Here is a 24086-nt window from a genome sequence, read left to right as displayed (position 1 = left end):
CTAGCAAATTTTCAAGATGGATTGTATGAGCATAAGAGCATTTTATCAATGATGAGTTTCCTGAATTTGAGGCATACACTGTAGTTTTGTAGAATAAGGGGCTGGCAAAGTTTTTCTGTAACAAAACCAGAAAGTATGTATTTCAGCCATAGGAGACCATCTATAGTTTCTACCGCATATTCTTTTTGCTTTTGTTCTTTACAACACTTTAAAAATGTAAAACCACTTTTAGATCAAGAGCTGTGTAAAAACAAGGGCTGAAGTTGGCTCATGAGCCATAGTTTGCCAACCCCTAATACAGACAATGCTCTTGCTCTTTAAAAATATGCAATGAACCATGTAAAGATAAAGGGTCATCATGGCTGCAACTTTCTCTCAGAAGATTGAGCAAAAATAATAATAACACTAACACACTGGAGAAAAAATGATGCCAAACTTAGTGCAGACACCTCATCAGCATAGTGTACTACAGCCCAGAACTCCTGGGTTCAAGCAATCTTCTTGCCTCAGCTTCCCAAAGCTGGGACTATAGGTGTGTGCCACTACACCAAGCAGAGGATTAAAGCCAGATTTCTATTTCTTCCAAACTCCTTCTTCATGTGTCTGTGCGGCATCAGTGGACATGGAGAAAAGATTTTGGCAGCAATGAAATCACATAGCAAAATATTCACAACTAGTAAACCTATGTGATGGAAGCAACCTAGATGCCCATCAGCAGATGAATGGATAAGGAAGCTGTGGTACATATACACCATGGAATATTACTCAGCCATTAAAAAAGAATTCATTTGAATCAGTTCTAATGAGATAGATGAAACTGGAGACCATTATACAGAGTGAAGTAAGCCAGAAAGATAAAGAACATTACAGCATACTAACACATATATATATGGAATTTAGAAAGATGGTAACGATAACCCTATATGCAAAACAGAAAAAGAAACACAGAAGTACAGAACAGACTTTTGAACTCTGTGGGAGAAGGTAAGGGTGGGATGTTTCGAAAGAACAGCATGTATATTATCTATGGTGAAACAGATCACCAGCCCAGGTGGGATGCATGAGACAAGTGCTCGGGCCTGGTGCACTGGGAGGACCCAGAGGAGTCGGGTGGAGAGGGAGGTGGGAGGGGGGATCGGGATGGGGAATACGTGCAACTCTATGGCTGATTCATGTCAATGTATGACAAAACCCACTGAAATGTTGTGAAGTAATTAGCCTCCAACTAATAAAAAAAATTAAAAAAAAAAAAAAACAACCTATGTGAAAGGTGAAGGGAATTCACCATACTATGCTTACAATTTTTCTTTAAATTTGAAATTTTAAGACTCCCACAAAGCAAAAGGTATCCTGTCATCTAGGTCATTTCAGTACATACCCATGGGTCCAAAGGTATCTAGATTCTCCTGTCATCACCAACAAACTCCGACGAGGCAGCATAACCGGCACTGTCATACCATCTGGGTGCTTAAAATCCATGACAATCTTGAAATAAAGACAAAAGCATAAAGATCAATCAATCCAGAAAGTCATACACTCCAAAGATAAAAGCAATTCATTGATTCTGTCTATCTTTCTAAGCTAATAGAGAGTAAAACATGGTAATGCTTATAGGAGAGCATAGCACAGTGGTTCTCAAACTTTAGTGGACATAAGAATCAACTGAATGACTAAAAGTAGGTCTACAGTAAGGCTCAGGAATCTGCATTTCTAACAATTACCTAAGGAAATTATGATGCAGGTGGCCAGAGACGCATTCATACTATGAAAAACACTAGTACTCAAATTCAAGGACTTAGAACCTGAAACATTCATATCTTGGCTTTTTCACTTACTGGCCATATGATTCAGGACAACTCATTTAACCCCTCTGTGTCCAGCTTCCTCAACTCTTAGGATTGTCATAGTATGTGGCACATTGTAAATACAAAAGATAGTAGATATTATTATTCATGTGCATACATGCAAAGTCACTTCAGTTGTGTCCAACTTTTTGCAACCCTCTGGACTGTAGCCTGCCAGGTTCCTCTGTCCATGGGATTCTCCAGGAAAGAATACTGCAGTGGGTTGCCACGCCTTCCTCCAGAGGATCTTCTTGACTTAGGAACTAACCTGCATCTCTTCCATCTCCTGCACTGGCAGGTGGGATCTTTATCACTAGTGCCATGGGGGAAGCCCATTTTAGAATATTAACAATTAACAATCTAAGGAGAAGTAACTGTTAGATGTAGATTTTCATATACTCCATTTTTTCTTTAAAGTGACACAACATTTTAGACTTTAGACTGATTTATGAGATAATCAAAAAAACACAGGAAGATATTCAGTGATTCTTCCTAAATTATGATCAAATATTATAAACAGCAATGTATAAAGCACCAAGAAAACACTCAAGAAAATGCTTTTGTGTCTAGACTAGCAACTTCAGTTTAAACACAGCAGCAGTTGACAAATGAGATGTTTTTAAAAAAATATTTTCCTATTTATTCATTTATTTATTTGGCTGCACTGGGTCTTAGTTGCAGCATATGGGATCTAGTTTCCCGACCAGGGATTGAACCTAGGTCTCTTGAATTTGGAGCACTATTTAGCCATGGGACCACAAAGGAAATCTCCAAATGTAAATTTTAAAAAGGCATGTCAAAGGGCTAAAAAATATTTAAGCAAACAAATCAATCCATGTGAAAAATAAATATGCCAACTAAGTGTCAGTGGGATGAACATTAATTTAGCATAGTACCTTCATCAAAGTAAATTTAGGACAGTACCTGTCACTAAAGCAAGCATTTAGTAATGATTACCTATTATTAATAATAATAATATTGGGTAATACAGATGATAAACATGAAAATTCTTCATAAATTATATAGAATTATATTGAATCTTATTGCAAAATTCAGACTTAAATTGAAGAAAACAGGGAAAACCACCAGGGCATTCAGGTATGACCTAAGTCAAATCCCTTATGACTATACAGTAGAAGTGACAAATATATTCAAGGGATTAGATCTGATAAACAGAATGCCTGAAAAACTATAGATGGAGATTCGTAACACTGTACAGCAGGCAGTGATCAAAACCATCCCCAAGAAAAAGAAATGCAAAAAGGAAAAATGGTTGTCTGAGGAGGCCTTACAAATAGCTGAGAAAAGAAGAGAAATGAAAGGCAAAAGAGAAAAGGAAAGATATACCCATCTGAATGCAGAGTCCCAAAGAACAGCACACAGAGATAAGAAAGTCTTTTTAAGTCATCAATGCAAAGAAACAGAGGAAAACAACAGAATGGGAAAGAATAGAGATCTCTTCAAGAAAATTAGAGATACCAACGGGACATTTCATGCAAACACAATAAACGACAAAAATGATATGGATCTAACAGAAGCAGAAGACAATAAGAGATAACAAGAAAACACAGAAGAACTGTACAAAAAAGTCTTAATGATCGTGATAACTAGGATGGTGTGATCAATCACCTAGAGCCAGACATCCTGGAGTGTGAAGTCAAGCGGGCTTTAGGAAGCATCACTACAAAGCTAGTGGAGGTGATGGAATTCCAGCTGAGCTATTTCAAATCCTGAAAGATGATACTGTTAAAGTGCTGCACTCCATAGGCCAACAAATTTGGAAAACTCAGCAGTGGCCACAAGACTGGAAAAGGTCGGTTTTCATCCAATCCCAAAGGGCAAGCCATTCTTTGTTCAAACTACTGCACAGTTGCAGTGACTTCACATACTAGCAAGATCATGCTCAAAATCCTTCAAGCTAGGCTTCAATAGTGTGCGAACCAAGAACTTCCAGACATGCAAGTTGGATTTAGAAAAGGCAGAGGAACCAGAGATCAAATTGCCAACATCTACTGGATCATAGAAAAAGCAAGGGAATTTCAGAAAAACATCTACTTCTGCTTCATTGACTATGCTAAAGCTTTTGACTGTGTGGATCACAGCGACATGTGGAAAATTCTTAAAGGGATGGGAAAACCAGACCATCCTACCTGCCTCCTGTGAAACCTGTATGCGGGTCAAGAAGCAACAGTTAGAACCAACTGAACATGGAAAAACGAACTGGTTCCAAACTGGGAAAGGAGTATGTCAAGGCCGTATATTGTTACCCTGCTTGTTTAACTTATATGCAGAGTACATCATGCAAAACGCTGGGCTGGATGAAGCACAAACTGGAATCAAGATTTCCAGGAGGAATATCAATAACCTCAGATATGCAGATGACACCACCCTAATGGTAGAAAGTGAAGAAAAAATTAAACAGCCTCTTGATGAAGTATGAAAGAGGAGAGTGAAAAAGCTGGCTTAAAATTCAACATTCAAAAACTAAGACCTGAAAGAAAAACAGAAAATGAAGATCATGGCATCTGGTCCCATCACTTCATTGCAAGCAGATGGGGAAACAATGAAAACAGTGACAGACTTTATTTTTGGGGGCTCCAAAACCACTGCAGACAGTGATCACTACCATGAAATTAAAACACACTTGCTCCTTGAAAGAAAAGTTATGACCAACCTAGACAGCATATTAAAAAGCAGAGTGATCGCTTTGCCGACAAAGGCCCATATAGTCAAAGCTATGGTTTTTCCAGCAGTCATGTGTGGATGTGAGAGTTGGACCATAGAGAAGGTTGAGTGTCAAAGAATCCATGCTTTCGAATCTGTGGTGCTGAGAAGACTCCTGAGAGTCCCTTGGACAACAAAGAGATCAAACCACTCAATCCTAAAGGAAATCAGTCCTGAGTATTCACTGGAAGGACTGATGCTGAAGCTGAAGCTCCAACACTTTGACCACTTGATGCGAAGAGCTGACTTGCTGCAAAAGACCTTGATGCTGGGAAAGATTGAGGGCAGGAAGAGAAGGGAGCAACGGATGATGAGACAGTTGGATGGCATCACCTACTCAAGGGACATGAGTCTAAGAAAACTCCAGGAGATACTGAAGGACAGGGAACTCTGGCATGGGGTCGCAAAGAGTTGTACATGAGTGAGTGACTGAACAACAACAATAATACTGGTCTAAAAAACTCTTTTTCCCTTTCTCATATGTCCTTTCAATCTAAGTATGGAAAATAAAGTATGATGATAGAACTTAGTTTTCCAATTATCTGTTCCAAATAATTTCAAATAGTCCACAAACCATTCCCCACACTCCAAAAGCATTCTAATTTTAAAAAACTGTAGATAAATTCTGATGTTTTGGACATGAAATGTACTCAAACCTGCAACTTCCCTGAAATGTATAACTAAAAGAAGATGGGCTGACAGACTGAGGATCGAAAGATAAACAGTCATTTAATAAAGCTGATATATTAAAATGTTAACTGTAGTATCTAGGTGGTGAATATATACAGACTTACTGTATAATACTATCAACTTTTCTGTAAGAAAAATTTCATTATTAAAAGTTGGGAAAAGGGGAGAAAGTAACACTGTAGCCCATTTTTAAGCAAACATACATAAAGGCTTCAATTTTCTGAATAAACACTAAAGGTCCACAAAAAAAGAAAGAATAACAGTATACTATTAATTTGGCTCAGTGGTAAAAAGTCTACCTGCAATGCAGGAGACACAGGAGATATGGGTTCCATCCCTGGGTCAAATCCCTGGGTTGGGAGGATCCCTGGAGGAGGAAATGGAAACCCACTCCAGCATTCTTGCCTGAAAAAAACCCTAGAGAGGAGCCTGGAGGGCTACAGTCCAAAGGGTTGCAAAGAGTCAGACACAACTGAGCACTGAGCACACACAAACATTAATTCCTTCATTAGAGATGATCAGCTGTGACTCAAAGGAATGAAATCAATCTGGGTGAAAACGCTTGATGGGACTATATCAGCAGACACTAGACTCTAACTGTACAGTTTTATCACTTCAGTTCAGTCACTCAGTCGCGTCTGACTCTGCAAACCCACGGACTGAAGAACCCCAGGCTTCCCTATCCATCACCAACTCCCAGAGCTTGCTCAAAATCATGTCCGTTGAGTCGGTGATGCCACCAAACATCTCATCCTTTGTTGTCCCCTTCTCCTTCTGCCTGCAATCTTTCCCAGCATCAGGGTCTTTTCCAATGAGTCAGTTCTTTCCATCAGGTGGCCAAAATATTGGAGTTTCAGCTTCAGTATCAGTCCTTCCAATTAATATTCAGGACTGATTTGCCTTAGAATTTACTGGTTTGATCTCCGTGCAGTCCAAGAGACTCTCAAGAATTATCTCCACAGTTCAAAAGCATCAATTCTGTGGCACTCAGCTTTCTTTACAGTCCAACTCTCAAATCCATACATGACTACTGGAAAAACCATAGCTTTGACTAGATGGACCTTGGTCAGCAAAGCAATGTCTCTGCTTTTTAATATGCTGTATACGATGGTCATAGTTTTTCTTCCAAGGAACAGGTATCTTTTAATTTGATGGCTGCAGTCACCATCTGCAGTGATTTTGGAGCCCCTGAAAATAAAGTCTGTCACTGTTTCCATTGTTTCCCCAACTATTTGCTATGAAGGGATGGGACTGGATGCCATGATCTTAGTTTTCTGAATGATGAGTTTTAAGCTGGGTCTCTCACTCTCCTCTTTCACTTTCATCAAGAGACTCTTTAGTTCTTCTTCACTTTCTGCCACAAGGGTGGTGTTATCTGTGTATGAGGTTATTGATATTTCTCCCGGCAATCTTGATTCCAGTTTGTGCTTCAGCCAGCCAGGCATTTCACATGATGTACTCTGCATATAAGTTAAATAAGCAAGGTGACAATACACAGCATTGACATGCTCCTTTCCCAATTTGGAACCAGTCTGTTGTTCCATTTCTAATTCTAATTTTTGCTTCTTGACCTGCATGCAGATTTCTCAGGAGGGAGGTAAGGTGGTCTGGTATTCCCATCTCTTTCAGAATTTTCCAGTTTGTTGTGAACCACACAGTCAAAGGCTTTGGTATAGTCAATAAAGAAGTAGATTTTTTCTGGAACTCTCTTGCTTTTGTGATGATCCAAAGGATGTTGCCAATTTGATCTCTGGTTCCTCTGCCTTTTCTAAATCCAGCTTGCACATCTGGAAGTTCGCAGTTCACATACTGTTGAAGCCTGGCTTGGAGAATTTTGAGCATGTGAGGTGAGTCCAATTGTGCAGTAGTTTGAACATTCTTTGGCATTGCCTTTTTGGGGGGGATTGGAATGAAAACTGATCTTTTCCAGTCCTGTGGCCACTGCTGAGTTTTCCAAATTTGCTGGCATATTGAGTGCAGCACTTTCACAGCATCATCTTTTAGGATTTGAAATAGCTCAACTGGAATTCCATCACCTCCACTAGCTTTGTTTATAGTGATGCTTCCTAAGGCCCATTTGACTTTGCATTCCAGGATGTCTGGTTCTAGGTGAGTGATCACATCATCACATTATCTGGGTCATGAAGATCTTTTTTGTATAGTTTTCTGTGTATTCTTGCCACCTCTTCTTAGTATCTTCTGCTTCTGTTAGGTCCATACTGTTTCTGTCCTTTATTGTGCCCATCTTTGCATGAAATGTTCCCTTGGTATCTCTAATTTTCTTGAAGAGATCTCTAGTCTTTCCCATTCTATTTTTTTCCTCTATTTCTTTGCAGTGATCACTGAGGAAGGCTTTCTTGCCTCTCCTTGCTATTCTTTGGAACTCTGCATTCAAATGGATATATCTTTCCTTTTCTCCTTTGACTTTTGCTTCTCTTCTTTTCTCAGCTATTTGTAAGACCTCCTCAGACAGCCATTTTTCCTTTTTGCATTTCTTTTTCTTGGGGATGATCTTGACTACTGCCTCCTGTACAATGTCACAAACCTCCGTCCATAGTTCTTCAAACACTCTGTCTGTCAGGTCTAATCCCTTGAATCTATTTGTCACTTCTACTGTATAGTATAAGGGATTTGATTTAGATCATACCTGAATGATGTAGTGGTTTTCCAAACTTTCTTCAATTTAAGTCTGAATTTTGCAATAAGGACTTCATGATCTGAGTCACAGTCAGCTCCCAGTCTTTTTTTTTTCTTTTTTTGCTGACTCTGTAGAGCTTGTCCATTTTTGGCTGCAAAGAATATAATCAATCTGATTGTGGTATTGACCACCTGGTGATATCATGTGTAAAGTCGTCTCTTGTGTTGCTGGAAGAGGGTGTTTGCTATGACCAGCGTGTTCTCTTGTCAAAACTCTGTTAGCCTTTTACCTGCTTCATTTTGTACTCCAAGGCCAAGCTTGCCTGTTACTCCAGGTATCTCTTGACTTCCTACTTTTGCATTCCAGTCCCCTATCATGAAAAGGATATCTTTTTTAGGTGTTAGTTCTAAAAGGTCTTGTAGGTCTTCACAGAACCATCCAACTTCAGCTTCTTCAGCATTACTGGTTGGGGCATAGACTTGGATTACCGTGATACTGAATGGTTTGCCTTGGAAACAAACAGAATCATTCTGTCATTTTTGAGATTGCACCCAAGTACTGCATTTTGGACTCTTGTTGACTATGAGGCTACTCCATTTCTTCTAAGGGAATCTTGCCCACAGTAGTAGATATAATGGTCATCTGAGTTAAATTCGTCCATTCCAGTCCATCTTAGTTCACTGATTCCTCCCATCCAAGTACTAACCAGGCCCGACCCTGCTTAGCTTCCGAGATCAGACGAGATCAGGCATGTTCAGGGTGGTATGGCCGTAGACAGTTCACTGATTCCTAAAGTTGATGTTCACTCTTGCCATCTCCTGTCTGACCACTTGTAATTTACCTTGATTCATGGACCTAACACGCCAGGTTCCTATGCAATATTGTTTTTTACATCATCAGACTTTACTTCCATCACCAGTCCCATCCACAGCTGGATGTTGTTTTTGCTTTGGCTCCATCTCTTCATTCTTTCTGGAGTTATTTCTCTACTCTTCTCCAGTAGCATACTGCACACCTACTGACCTGGGGAGTTCATCTTTCAGTGTCCTGTCTTTTTGCCTTTTCATACTTTTCATGGGGTTCTCAAGGCAAGAATACTGAAGTGGTTTACCACTGCCTTCTCCAGTGGACCATGTTTTGTCAGAACTCTCCACCATGACCAATGCATTCATCTTGGGTGGCCCTACACAGCACGGCTCGTAGTTTCATTGAGTTAGACAAGGCTGTGGTCCATGTGATCAGTTTGATTAGTTTTCTGTGATTCTGGTTTTCATTCTGTCAGCCACGTGATGGATAAGGATAAGAGGCTTATGAAAGCTTCCTGATCAGAGAGACTGACTGTGGAAAGTGGGTCTTGTTCTGATGGGCAGGGCCAATTTTCTGTTGATGGGCAGGGCTGTGAGCCCTCCCTGTCATGGTCTCAGGTCAAACAACAAGTAGGGAATAGTATAAAATCTATAATATTTTCCTGAAAACATTGCTTGTTAAAGACCAAAACAAAAAAAGATTTTTTCAAATATTTACTAAGGATTCACAATCAACAATCCTTGCCAGCAACTGCTGAATCATTCTACACTGTGACAGCTTTGCTCCATTGGAACTTTTTCCAATTATTCTTTTTGGTTTTACATATTTTATTTTCTGAACCAATAAAGATCAAGTTAGCAGCAAGCTCATGATGAGATAGGAAGAAAGGGAACAGGACACAATCACTGTAACAATGACACAGCCACTGAGGATACAACAAAACTGGTTAGAACCAATGTGGCCCAAGATGGCTCAAGATTCAAATTCCAAAAGCACTTTAGCCTTATTATATTTTTACTGCAATGCATTAGCATGCTAAATGACACTTTCTCAGACACCATGACAGGTCCCAGGTTGACCATAAACGGACAAAAAGTGGGCTGTGGCCCAGTTCCTGGAAACTTCTGCTCCTTCTTTCAAACAGTTAGAATATTCCTCCTACTTCTTAGCATATGTAATTACCCAGCCCATAAAAACTAAGCACTCCACAGCCTGAAATCTGGTTCTCGCCTTCTGAGACTGACCACATTCTGTCTATGGAATGTATATCTCTCTAAAAGATCTTTTACTTTACTATGGCTCACTCTGGAATTCTTTCCCAGAATCCTCACTTGGCAGCCATCCCAGGAACTCACTCAAGACCTGGGACATGACTATTCTCCTCTCACATACCCTTCTCCTGCAACAATGGGGCAAGATTAAAGATAATATTCATTTCAAAGCAAACAAAAAACTCTAGACATTCTGCTCTTATAAAACCCTTAACACAAGCAAATACAACAGAAAGGAAACTGCAGACATAGTTATCACTCAAGTATTTACTGAAGTAAAGATAAGATGTGAGAAATGAAATATTTCCTGCCAAATCAGTAAACAAGGATGTCACAGTCATCAGCAATTGCAGTGACTCATTGGAAAAGACCCTGATGCTGGAAAAGATTAAAGACAAAAGAAGGGGGTGACAAAGGATGAGGTGGTTAGAAAGCATCACCGACTCAATGGACATGAATCTGAGCAAACTCTGGGAAATAGCGGAGAACAGAGAAACCTGGTGTGCTGCAGTCCATGGGGTCACAAAAAGTCAGACATCTCTTAGCAACTGAACAATAACAATGTGGGCTGGTGAGCTCTGGGGGCACTCAGGAAGGAGAAGAAACCTGTGATCTAGCAGCCATCAGACTGCAACCACTCCCTACAATCAGCCCCAAGGAAATTCAGGATGTGAAAAAACACAGGATACTGACCCCAGGATAGCAATATGCATATAATAGGAATGATTTCAGTGAGCCCAGACTCTAGGAAACTGATCTCCTCCATGCTGGCTAAACAGGAAAAGGAATACATAACACTACTGGAAGCACTTCTGAGGAAGTAGACAAATTTAATCCTGATCCTTATCAGTTAAAAATAGGCTGAGACCTTTAGCCTTTTGAAACTCTTAAGGATATATCAACAAGAGACAATAAGATGTGAAGAATGATGTGTGATTCACAGAGAATGAAGAAAGCTGAGAGGATAGAAGTGACTATATTTAGCTGGAAAAAAATATTTCATGCCTGAGAATTTAGCAGACCACAAAGAAGCCTGCCAAATATAAACCTTCTGCAGTTGCACTAACTTTTCCATGGGATTCAAACTGCAACTGGGCAGGACCCTATTGGGCTTTCCTGGGACAGATCTCTCCTGGTAGCCTCTGTTTTAGCTCCTCTCAGTAGTACTTAGGTAATAGTATCTGACACATATTTACTGAGTTTTTTAGATGCTAAAACCACCACCAAAGGAAGAAATTAACTACTTAATGACTATGAGCATGTAGCTCCCAAACTTCTGGTGCCTAAAGACTGATCACTGTCAGGAAGCATTTAATAGGAGGTTTCCTGTGTGCTGTTTTGGATCTGTCATGAATCCTCTGTTCCTTATTAATTCCTAAGAGGAGGGGCAAGCCTCTCCCAGGGCTGAGGAATCCAGGCATTTCCTTCATTAGTTTTTCAATACAGTGATAAGTACCCTCTTCCTTCTTATGAACCATATGGTAAAAGTGATTGTTTACAACTCTCTCTCTTTAACATGGATGGCCTTATGTTTTGTTAGTCTGGAATTTTAATCTTCATCGTTGCTGAGAATAACTACCTTGTAAGACAGTATATATGCCCACACCATGTTGATTGAAACACCTTTGCTCCATCAGAGCTTGGGTCCCTGTGTCTGTCTATCTTCCTTTATCTCTCTCTCTCTCTCTCTCTCTCTATTTCTGGCTGATTCCCTGGAGTGTGAAAGCCAGTTGCGTAACCCAGGGAATATTAGCTTCTTTTCTTCTTTCACTCTCTCATCGTTGACTCCGGACCACCAGGTTCCGGTCCAATAAAGCACCAACAGTGGTGCCCAGAACAGGGACTCTGGTACACGTGGCAGATTCGGACGGAGTGACCCCAGAGGTCCTGTTGAAGCCGGTAAGCACTAAGACATGGGTCAAGTGGCTGGAAAGCTCCCTCACTTTTCTACTTTACTTCATCACTTATTTAAAGTTCAGGGATTTTCAGCTTCACGCCAGCAAATAGAGGCTTGCCTTCAGACAGTGGCTGAATGTAAGCCTTGGTTCCCTGATGAAGGTAGTTTTAATTTAGAAATTTGGCATTGGGTCAAAGACAATGTTTAACGAGCCGTCAGACAGGGAAAAAATATTCCGATAGATTTCTGGCCCCTATGGGCTCTCATTGAAGCTGTGATTCTGCCATTCCAAGGTAATTCTAGCCCTCCTGATATTCGGCAACAAGCAAAACACTTATTACATGAATATGAATTAGACGATGAAACCTTACAAAAGGCCCAGTTTGAACAACATAAGACATTTCAGAATTTTCCTACTAACCCTGCCCCGGCTGCTTCAAGCGCTCCTCCCCTGCCAGGGGGCACAAATCCCAAAGTCTCTCCCTTGATAGAACCTAATGATTCTGGCAACGACTCCCTTAAGCCCATACAGTAATAAAAAAAAAAAAAAGAAAAAGAAAGAAAGAAAAAAGCTAAAAGAAAACTTAAAAAGAAATTACTTGTTTATGATAATGCAAATCAGAAATGTCAAAGGGCTATAGCCCCAATTCGTGAGACAGGGACTATTTTTGATTATTTGAAGGCTTGTCGCAATATAGGATCAGAAACTCAAAAGATGCAAATGCTAGCTGAAACAATGGTTGCTGCCTTAAGAAAAGGAAAATAAAGGATGCTTTACATGTGGAGATAAGTACCATTTAGAAAGGGACTGCCCTATGAAAGCTAATAATTAAAAAAAAAAAAAAAAAAAAGGAAAAAAAAACCCTCCAAAAGTCTGCCCCTGCTGCCGTAGAGAAATGCACTGGACCAAAGAGTGTAAATCTAAATTTGACATTGAAAGAAAACCTATTCTGGTAAACGCCAAGCAGGAGACTCCCCAGGTCCCCTTCAACAAAACCAAGGGCAAATTCCATCTTTTCCCTCAAACCGTCAACATCCGACAGTGCTGCCATAGATATACCAGCCCTAAATGACTTTCTCCTTTACCCTCAAGCAGTCCCCTCTAGAATACCTACCGGACTTTTTGGGCCCCTGCCCCCACAAACCTTCGGTCTTTTACTTGGCTGATCTAGTTTGACCTAACAGGCAGGAAGGCCAGAGGTCTCCAAATGGAGAAAACAGGCTGCAAGTGTCAGACATTTTTATCTCTCTTAAGCAGCAGGAGGAAACGAACTAGCGATATTTCTTTCTTTTTTTTCCTTCTCTATACAAACTTAAAAGGAGGTTTCTCTTAAAATACTGTGTTGCCATAATAACACCTGGTTTCACTTAAAGTTAACTATTCTCAAACCCTGAGTTAACCAATGCATTTTTCTTATGGAAAAATTTGTCTTAAGCTATGTTAATATGCTATACATTTACGCTAGACTCTGTCTTCAAGTCGGTTTCGCCTAATGGCTCAGAACCTACTTGACAAACCAGTATGTTATACTCAGATATTGTTCCTCTAAACTATGTAAACAAAACTATTTGTATGGCAATCTGCCTTTCTTCAAGATTCATGTCAATCTTTTTATGACTCAGGACAACTCACCTGGTGCCAAGGTTATCTCAAAATGCATGTTGTGGGTGAGGGGCCTGGTGCTATTCTCTGAGTTTTGAGACATTTTCTTTCTCTAATTAGCAGATTGCTAGTAGTTATATGACATCTGGCTAAAGACGAGCAGGGGTCCACTCTTTCTGCCCCCTTCTGACGTCCGTCAGAAGCTTTCTCTGTCTCCTTTACACTTTAATAAAACTTTATGACAAATAAATCTCAATTTGAGAACACATTACAAACTTCTACTGATTTCCAATTAGCTTTTCTAAAATATTTTGGAGAAATTTCATTTCATTATCCTTCTGGTAAGCTGTGAAATTTCTTCAAAAATACTGAATTTAATATTTCCCACATTATCAGCTCACAGCATATATCACAAGCTGAGGTTTTTCATATAGAAGGGACTAAAAATGCCAAAATTTCTTTCTGGTCTCTTAAAGAATATAAAGTCTTTTATACTAAATTTCATTCTGCTCAACAAAATAAATTATATGCTCTTATTGAAGTTATTTGCCTACATCCTTACCCCATTAATATAGTCTCTGATTCTATATATTCAGCTTTTGTATTAAAAAATATAAAAACCTCCACCATAAACTCCAATCAACCTATTATTCAACACTTTTTTGAACTACAATTTGTTATTAAAAACCGCACTTCTCCCATTCATATTACACATATACAAGCACATCACACACTAAAGTTACAAATTAAAAAATTTAAAAAGGGGGAATATACAGGAACATTACTCTCTTCCTTATCTAAAGCAGACTTTACTAGATTCCAACATAAGATATTTTCTAAACCTATAACTATTGTTAATACAGCTTTGTTTTAAATTTTCTAAACCTAGCACAGGGAAATATTTTAATAAGGGCAGAAAGACATTTTGAAGGAATTGAAGGACACTTCTCTTCCTCTGCCCATTTAGTATTAAGATGGGTTCAATAAACAGTGGAAATCTGGGAAATTAATCTTACAGGGAAAGGTATATGCTTGTATTTTCCCAGATGGATCCAACAAACTTTTTCCTTAGAAAATTCAACCGAAGGGGGTCCCGGACATTCAAAATGGAGATGAAACAATAAGAACCCCAGGAGGAAGAAATTCCAATATGGGCCATGGTGGCTCTAAAGATCTCCAGAAAGCACTGCCCTCAGCAGCATCAACCCTATGACCTCCCCTCTTGGGGACAGATAAAAATCCTTACTAATCAAGCTAAAAATCTGGTCTCTCAACAGGGGATGCCCCGGAGTCCTGAATACACTGCTAGCCTGTGCCTCCCAAACTTAACTGGGCTTACTTACCCAACCCCCCCTTTATTATAGGTCATAAAATGGATGGAGAAAAGACCGATCATATCAACCAGTGACTCCACCCATATATCCCCTCCCTGGAACCCTCACACCCTGTGGAGGAAGGAAAACTAATTAACATTTCTTTAGGCTATGAAGTCCTTCCATTGTGCACGGGTCCAGCAAAATTATGCGTAAAGGTTAGCCGACAAACTTGGGCTTTCGTCCTGCCTCCAAAAGAAGACTTTCAGCATTGCTGCCCTTTGTCTGTGAACCGTGTTTACACTACTGAAACTTGAGGCAAAGAGTTAGGGAAAGAACAAAAACATTATGTAAAAGGTTACTAATGAAACATTACCATGACAAAGGACTTCTTGGCTGGCTTGAGGGTGGAATGGCATCCCCTCCTTCTCCTCGAATCGTCCTCAATAAACAAACTGGGCCTGAACAAGGGGACATATGGAAACTTGCTGCCAGCATCGAAGAACCTGGGACTTAGACTGGACATTTCAGAGGGACCAGTTGTGGTCACAGTAGCTATTACTTTCGCTATAATCAGTCATATTTTAAACAAGCCTGTGTCCCACTTCCTTTTGTTATAGCCATAGGAAATTTACAATTTAATAAGACTATGTTCTGTAACTTGTATTAATTGCCAATTTTGTGTTACTCCTGTTCAATTCAATCATGGTGCCTACAACTGGGAACAAACCAAATTTCACTTACATGATAATGCTTCTCTGAATGTACAATTACTGCAAAAGGAAATCTTTGAAACTTTTTCTAAATGTCTGCCCTCTTCCACTAACTTGAAAACTTTAGCTAAACAGCTCGCTGATCAATTGTCTGGGCTAGACTCACAAAGATGGTTTCAAAGTATTACCCACAGCATCGGGTCTGGAACTGTAACTTTGGTGATTGTCTTGATAATTATATTTGTTGTTTATCATCGCCTTTCTATAAGGTTAGTTAATACTAACCAGACTCAATTGGTCAGGACTTTTTTTTTTTTACAAATATAATAAAACAGGGGGAACTGTCAGGAAGCATTTAATAGGAGGCTTCCTGTGTGCTATTTTGGATCTGTCATGAATCCCCTGTTCCTTATTAATTCCTGAATATTCAGGAATGAAGAGGAGGGCAAGTCTCTCCCAAGGCTGAGGAATCCAGGCATTTCCTTCATTAGTTTTTCAATACGGTGATAAGTACCCTCTTCCTTCTTTTTTTTTTTTTTTTACCCTCTTCCTTCTTATGAACCATATGGTAAAAGTGATTGTTTACAACTCTCTCTCTTTAATATGGATCACCTTATGTTTTGTAAGTCTGGAATTTTAATCTTCATCTTTGCTGAGAATAACCACCTTGTAAGACAGTATATACGCCCACACCATGTTGATTGAAACACCTTTGCTCCATCAGAGCTTGGGTCCCCATGTCTTTCTTTCTTTCTCTCTCTCTCTCTCTCTCTCTCTCTCTATTTCTGGCTGATTCCCTGGAGCATGAAAGCTGGCTATGTAACCCAGGGAATATTAGCCTCTTTCCTTCTTTTACTCTCTCATCATCGACTTCAGACCACCAGGTTCCGGTCCAATAAAGGACCAACAGATCATCATCAATCAGAGAACTGTGCAAGAGCTGATCACATACCCTGGGACACTCCCCTCCCTCACCTTGCCTTTTAAAAAGCTTTTCTGAGACTCTTTGAAGACTCCAGGGTTTTAGAGCATAAGCCACCCATCCTTCTTGTATTGATGCCTTTACAAAAAAAAATGCTGCACTCTTCCTCACCACAATACAGTGTCAGCAGATTGGCTTTACTCTTTGCAGGCAAGTAGATACAAATTTGGTTCAGTAACAACTTGTAAGTAAGTCCGCTTGAAGTAAGTTTGCTTTTTATTTTAAACAGCACACAAAGGATTCCACATACCTCATCACGGCCATGTCTGCCACGTTTGTGAGGTAGAAACTGTTAGGCAGTCACTGCAGGGCCAGGACCTCCAGTTCATTTTTTTAACTTCAACTCCTTCTCCCATATAAAACATTTTGCTCCACTGACTTGAAGCTATACTTGCTGTTCCTGATTCCAGGCATTCAGAGGAAAGTCTCCCTGACATGGAGGGTCATAAAAATATCCAGACTCAAGACAGAACAATCAGTAACTGTTGACCAACTTATCAGATAGGAAAACACTAGATGGACCATTAACTCTTAGCCCACACTTCTGGTCCTTATCTGGTCCTTAAATGATGGCCTGGGGTCATGAGAAAGAGTCACAGGACAGTGACTCAATGTCTAAGAAAGCTCAAAGACAGAGGGATTTCAAGAAAAGTCATAAAAATGACAAACTGGACATAGGGACTTTCAAACTAATTGGTCAGAAATTATATACATCGGGGATGTGAGCCAACCAAAAACAAACAGATCAATATTGGTAAAGATGTAAACTGCTATAATTGCTGCCCTTTCAGGGCACTTCACCCCCTCTCAGCGCCTATGCTGGGAGCTTTACACTTCTCTCTCCTTTAAAATAAAACTCTGCCTGTGTGACTATTTGTGTGTTTGTAAAGTTCATTCTTTGGCCCTGTGAATAAGAACTCAGATTACTGTTTTATCCTGACAAGTAGAAAAAGAGAGACAAACACAACTGCAAGGATACAAAACCGAAACAAATTACTTACAAAAAAATACAGCAATAACAAAAATGTCTGTTAACATGTTCCCTGGATTTATAAATACAGAATCCCACCATATCATGAGATAATTAGTCCACTGTCGGAGTAAAGAGGAACTTGGTACATTTTTAATAAAACAAATACACACATACACAAAAAAACAAATACAGCTTTTTGTCACTCTACAAAAGATGATATTCCCAAGAGTATACTTTCCTAAGCTGATAGTACCTAGAAGAGAAGCCTTCCGGTATACCATACTTTTCCAAAGCAGAGGAATTTAAATCTCCTACCTATACTACATGGGTTTCCCTGGTTTCTCAGATGGTAAAGAATCTGCCTGCAATTCAGGAGACCCAGGTTCTATTTCTGGGTTGGGAAGATCCCCCAGAGAAGGGAATGGCAACCCACTCCTGTATTCCTGCCTGGAGAATTCCATGGACAAAGGAGCCTGGTGGGCAATACTTCATGAGGTCACAAAGAGCTGGACATGAATGAATGACTAACACACACACACACACACACACACACACACACACACACACACACACACCCCTATACTACACATGCCTGCTTAGTTTCCAACCTCTAAGAAAAGTTAAAATCAAAGGCCACAAGAAACCACTTTCCCTTCCTTGCCTCCTACCTGGGAGCTGCAGAACAGAAGGGAGTGACAAGATATACTAAAATGATGAAAGGGGAAAACCTAAAAGCAAGATTACTCTACCCAGCAAGGATCTCATTTAGATTCAACATAGAAATCAAGAGTTCTACAGAAAAGCAAAAGAGAAGAGAATTCAGCACCACCAAACCAGCTTTACAACAAATGCTAAAGGAACTTCTCCAGGCAGAAAACACGAGAGAAGAAAAAGATCCACCAAAATAATTAAGAAAATAGTAAGGGGAACACATATATCAATAATTAATTTGAATGCAAATGGATTAAATGCTCCAACCAAAAGACACAGACTAACTAAATGGATATATAAACAAAACCCTATATATGCTGTCTACAAGTGATCCACTTCAGACCTAGGGGCACATATTGACTGAAAGGGGATGGAAACAGATATTCCATGCAAACAAATTAAAAGAAAGCTGGAGCAGCAACACTCATATCAGATAAAATAGGCTTTAAAATAAACAATGTTACAAAGAGACAAAGAATCATATTACATGATGATCAAGGGATCAATACAAGAAGATATAACAATTATAAATGTTTCTGCACCCAACACAGGAGCACCTAAATACATAAGGCAGATGCTAACAATCACAAAAAGGGAAACCAACAGTAAAATAATAATAGTGGGGGACTTTGTTGTTGTTATTCTGTCACTAAGTCACTAAGTACTCTTTGTGACCCCATGGACTGCAGCACACCAGTCTTCCCTGTCCTTCACTATCTCCAGAGTTTGCTCAAACTCATGCCTACTGAGTCAGTGATGCCATCCAACCATCTTATCCTCTGTCGCCCTCTTCTCCTGCCCTCAATCTTTCCCAGCATCACAGTCTTTTCCAGTGAGTTGGTTCTTCCTATCAAGTGGCCAAAGTATTGGAGCTTCAGCTACTGCATCAGTCCTTCCAATGAATATTCAGGGTTGATTTCCTTTAAGATGGACTGATTTGATCTCCATGCTGTCCAAGGAACTCTCAAGAGTCTTCTCCAGCACCACAGATTCAAAAGCATCAATCCTTCAGCACTCAGCATTCTTTACAGCACAACTCACATGACTACTGGAAAAATCATAGCTTTGATTATATGGACCTTTTTCAGCAAAGTGATGTCTCTGCTTTTCAATATGCTGTCTAGGTTTGCAAAGCTTTTCTTCCAAGGAGCAAGCATCTTTTAATTTCATGGCTGCAGTCACTGTCCACAGTGATTTTGGAGCCTAAGAAAATAAAATCTACCACTCTTTCCATTTTTTCCCTGTCTATTTACCATGAAGTGTTGGGACTGATGCCATGATCTTTGTTTTTTGAATGTTGCGTTTTAAGCCAGCTTTTTCACTCTCCTCTTTCAGATTCATCAAGAGGCTCTTTAGTTCCTTTTCACTTTCTGTCATTGCGGGGGGTATCACCTGCATATCCGAGGTTGTTGATATTTCGCCCAGCAATCTTGATTCCAGCTTGTAAGTCATCCAGCTTGGAATTTTTCATAATGTACTCTGCATATAAGTTAAATAAGCAGAGTGACAATATACAGTCTTGACATGCTCCTTTCCCAACTTTGAATTTTTGTTAAAATGGGGAAGGACTTAATGGCAACCCACTCCAGTATTCTTGCCTGGAAAATCCCATGGATGGAGGAACCTGGTAGGCTACAGTCCATGGGGTTGCAAAGAGTTGGACACAACTGAGCGACTTCACTTCACTTTCACTAACAGCCTACTTACACCAATGGACAGATCCTCCAGATAGAAAATAACTAAGGAAACACAATCTTTAAATGACAAAATGACATAATAGACTGGATAGATTTCACTAATATTTTTACAACATTCCACACAAAAGTGGCAGAATACACTTTCTTCTCAAGTGCACACAGAACATTCTTCGGATAGGTTACATCTTGGTCACAAATCAAGCCTCAGTACATTTAAGAAAACTGAAATCACATCATGCATGTTTTCTGACCACACCGCCATGAGATTAGAGATCAATTACAAAGAAAAACAAAACCATAAAAAAACACAAACACGTGGAGACTACCCTACTAAATAACCAAGAGATTGTGAGAAATCAGAGAAAACTTAAAAAATACATAGAAACAAAAACACAGTGACCCAAAACCTATGGGACACAGCAAAAGCAGTTCTAAGAGGAAAGTTGATAACAATTCAATCTCACCTCAAGCAACAAGAAAAATCTCCAATATACAATCTAACGTTACACCTAGAGCAATTATAGAAAGAAAAAATTTTAAACCCCAAATCATAAAGATCACAACAGAAATAAATGAAATAGAAAACAACAGTGAAGGACTTTCCCTGGTGGGGTGGGGAGTGATGAACTGGGAGACTGAGGCTGCCATACATGCATTGCCATGTATAAAACAGATAGCCAGGGCGAACCTGCTATAAACAGCACAGGGAGGGCATTTGGAAACTCTGTGGTGACCTAGATGGGTGGGCCTGGGGCGGGGCGGGAGGGAGGCCCACAAGGAGGGGCCTGTACGTGTACACACAGCTCATTGGTCAAGTTGTGCAGCAGAAATTAGCACAACATTATAAAGCAGTTATACCCCAATAAAACAACAACAACAACAAACACCAAAAGTCATGAATTCACTTGTTAAATTCCTTGAAAAATGGAATCTCAAGATTACCAAGTCTCGTGAAGCTCAAAGGAAGGAGGCAATGGCAGTGATAACACACCCTGGAATCAATACAGAGGACACAGGATATCCCATTTGAAAATAATTGAAGAAAGAAAATGAGCTCTGCTCCCTTGCTGCAGTCAGAAGCAATTTTCTAAAGTTCAAGCCTTAATAGTCTTAACAGGAGGGGCAAAAATAAACTCATACATGATGCTGTGGTATCTTATGGCATATAAGAGTGATCTGCAAATAGTAGACAAAACAGTCAAACTGGGGCCCAAAGGAAGTTATTTCTCATTGCTTCTGAGTGAGGTGTAAGAAGCAGAGTATCATTTGATATTTCTAGTGTGAAAACTTTCCTAGTTGATCTGATACTATGAACACATGTCTACAATACTGCATATGTGAAGCAAGCAATATGAGATCCAATCAAAAGTTAAATAGAAAACACCATAAACAAATCTACTCCAGAGCACACATCAGCAAATTGCACATTTCAAACACAACTCTGCCTTACATAAGGAATAAACACAAACTTGAAAAGATACGTGCTCCTCCATGTGCGTTATTTACAACAGCCAAGACATGAAAGCAACCTAAGAGCCCATTAATTCATAAACAAAATGTGAGACACACACACACATAAAATTATTCAGCCATAAAAAAGGAGGAAACTTTGCCATTTACAACAACATGGATGGAGCTACAGTATATTAAGTGAAATACGTCAGATGAGAAAGATAAATGCTGTATGATCTCACTTATATGTGGAATCTAAAAAAATAAAAAAATAAATAAACAAATGTAACAAAACAGAAGCAGACTCAGATAAAGAGGACTGGTCGTTTCAACAGAGGAGGAGGATAGGGGGATGAGTAAAACAGGTTACGGAGATAAGGAGGTACAAACTCCCAAACTTACAAAACAAATTAGCAAAAGAAACGTACAGCACAGAGAATATAGTCAATAATACTGTAATAACTTTGTGCAGCAACAGATGGTAACTAGTCTTATTGTTGTAATCATCTTACAGAATATAAAAATACCAAATTATTATCTTGTACAACTGAAACTAATACTGTAAGGCAATTATACTACCTTTTTTTTTTTCACTAGGGGGAAAAGTGTGTAACTCCAGAGACACCAAATGAAGCTAATGATTACAGTAGATTTTCAGTGCAACTAGAGGCAAGTTTTCCCCTTCTTTATAACTTAAAAACTATATAATCACCTTTTAGGGTATTGGAGGAATATTTAGGCCCCATTTTTTTAATATTTCCCTAGGAATGGAGAGAATTTCTATAGGAATGAAAGTAATAAGAAGACCTATTTTTCTCCATTTCTTTACTTCCAACTCTCCACAGAGAAGGCACACCTCAGCTGACTGGTTAGCCTAGAGCCAAAGCTGCTTCAATGAGCCCTTTCTTCTCTCTTTCAAATCTAGCTAGTATGCAGAATCTTAATGTATACTTCTTCATGTCCTCTGTTACAGGGACAGCCTCTGCCTTTATGGGAAAAGTCGTCAACTGTACCAGTGTAAAGGACAGTATGTCCAATTCAGAGTTGAAATATTAATAAATCCAGTTGGAAACAGATCCAAAGCCATGATCTTCCATGTTTTCTTAGCAGCTGACATTCTGATATTCATTTATCTTTTATCTCATCTCTACACTGGTTACGCAGTTAGGAGGAAAAGACAAAAGATGTTCTTTACTGATCCCCTAAAGCTACAAGCCAGGATAAGAGGTAAAATGAAAATAAACAAAACAGTGAAGAGCTCTTTTCCCTTCCTGTCCTCATTATTTTGTAAAGCACTTAATAAGAATCCACATGTGGAGAGGATAAGATGGTTTTGCCTTATCAAACAAATACACCAGCTCTATAGATATAGTATCAACATGATCACACAAGCTCAGCAAAAGTTAAAAAGCCAAAGCAAAATTTAGTGATGGGAACTAAGCAAATGGAACAACAGAATGGTTCCAAATAGGGAAAGGAGTATGTCAGGGTTGAATATTGTCACCCTGCTTTTTTAACTTATATGCAGAGTATATCATGAGAAACCCTGGGCTGGATGAAACACAAGCTGGAATCAAGATTGTCGGGAGAAATATCAATAACCTCCCATATGCAGATGACCACCACCCTTTGGGAGAAAGTGGAGAACTAAAGAGCCTCTTGATGAAACTGAAAGAAGAGAATGAAAAGTTGGCTTAAAACTCTCAACATTCAAAAAACTAAGATCATGGCACCAAGTTCCATTAATTCACGGAAACAGTGACAGACTTTATTTTCTTGGGCTCCAAAATCACTGCAGATGGTGACTGCAGCCATGAAATTACAAGACACTTGCTTCTTAGAAGAAAAGTTATGACCAAACTAGACAGCATATTAAAAAGCAGACATTGCTTTGCCAACAAAGGTCCGCCTAGTCAAAGCTATGGTTTTCCCAGTAGTCATGTTGGAGAAGACTCTTGAGAGTCCCTTGGACTGCAAGGAGATCCAACCAGTCCATCCTAAAGGAAATCAGTCTTGAATATTCACTGGAAGGACTGATGCTGAAGCTGAGACTCCAATACTTTGGCCACCTGCTGCGAAGAACTGACTCATTTGAAAAGACCCTAATGCTGGGAAAGATTGAGGACAGGAGAAGGGGACGACAGAGGATGAGATGGTTGGATGGCCTCACTGACTCAATGGACATGAGCTTGAGTAAACTCCAGGAGTTGGCGATGGACAGGGAAGCCTGGCCTTTTGCAGTCCATGGGGTTGCAAAGACTCAGACACAACTGAGCGACTGATCTGAACTGAACTAAGCAAATGCAAAAAATACCAGAAAACAGTATTTACATCCAGGAACAAGATTAGATTTTGAAACAACTTCACATTTTAAAGACTCTTCTAGATTTTAAATTCTGATTTCTATCTAAAACTCTATCTTTAGTTTTCATGAAATAAAGTGAAAATCACTCAGTCATGTTTTACTCTTTGTGACCCCATGGACTATACAGTCCCTAGAATTCTCCAGGCCAGAATACTGGAGTGGGTAGCCTTTCCCTTCTCCAGGGGATCTTCCCAATCCAGGGATTGGAACCCAGGCCTCCCACATGGCAGGCAGATTCTTTACCAGCTAAGCCATAAGGGAAACCTGAGAATACTGTAGTGAGTAGCCTATCCCTTCTCTAGCAGATCTTCCTGACCCAGGAATTGAACCAGGGTCTCCTGCATTGAAGGCAGATTCTTTACCAACTGAGCTATGAGGGAAGGCCTCATAGCTTCAGTTTGCATGG

The 24086-nt window shown here is 39.6% G+C and overlaps 1 protein-coding gene across 3 annotated transcripts in view; it reads right to left on the bottom strand.

The window, feature by feature from the left end:
• Window positions 1-24086, bottom strand: part of ALKBH8 (alkB homolog 8, tRNA methyltransferase) — a 113526-nt gene that overhangs the window by 50885 nt on the left and 38555 nt on the right. For all 3 annotated transcript variants that reach the window (XM_065944193.1, XM_065944194.1, XM_065944195.1), the window contains exon 8: window positions 1379-1485. In XM_065944193.1, the coding sequence (XP_065800265.1) occupies window positions 1379-1485 (107 nt within the window). The remainder of the gene's footprint in view (window positions 1-1378; window positions 1486-24086) is intronic.

The sequence above is a fragment of the Muntiacus reevesi genome, chromosome 9 (genome assembly GCF_963930625.1).
Source record: "Muntiacus reevesi chromosome 9, mMunRee1.1, whole genome shotgun sequence".
NCBI classification, from domain to species: Eukaryota; Metazoa; Chordata; class Mammalia; order Artiodactyla; family Cervidae; genus Muntiacus; species Muntiacus reevesi.
This window is presented reverse-complemented; position numbering and strand designations above follow the sequence as displayed.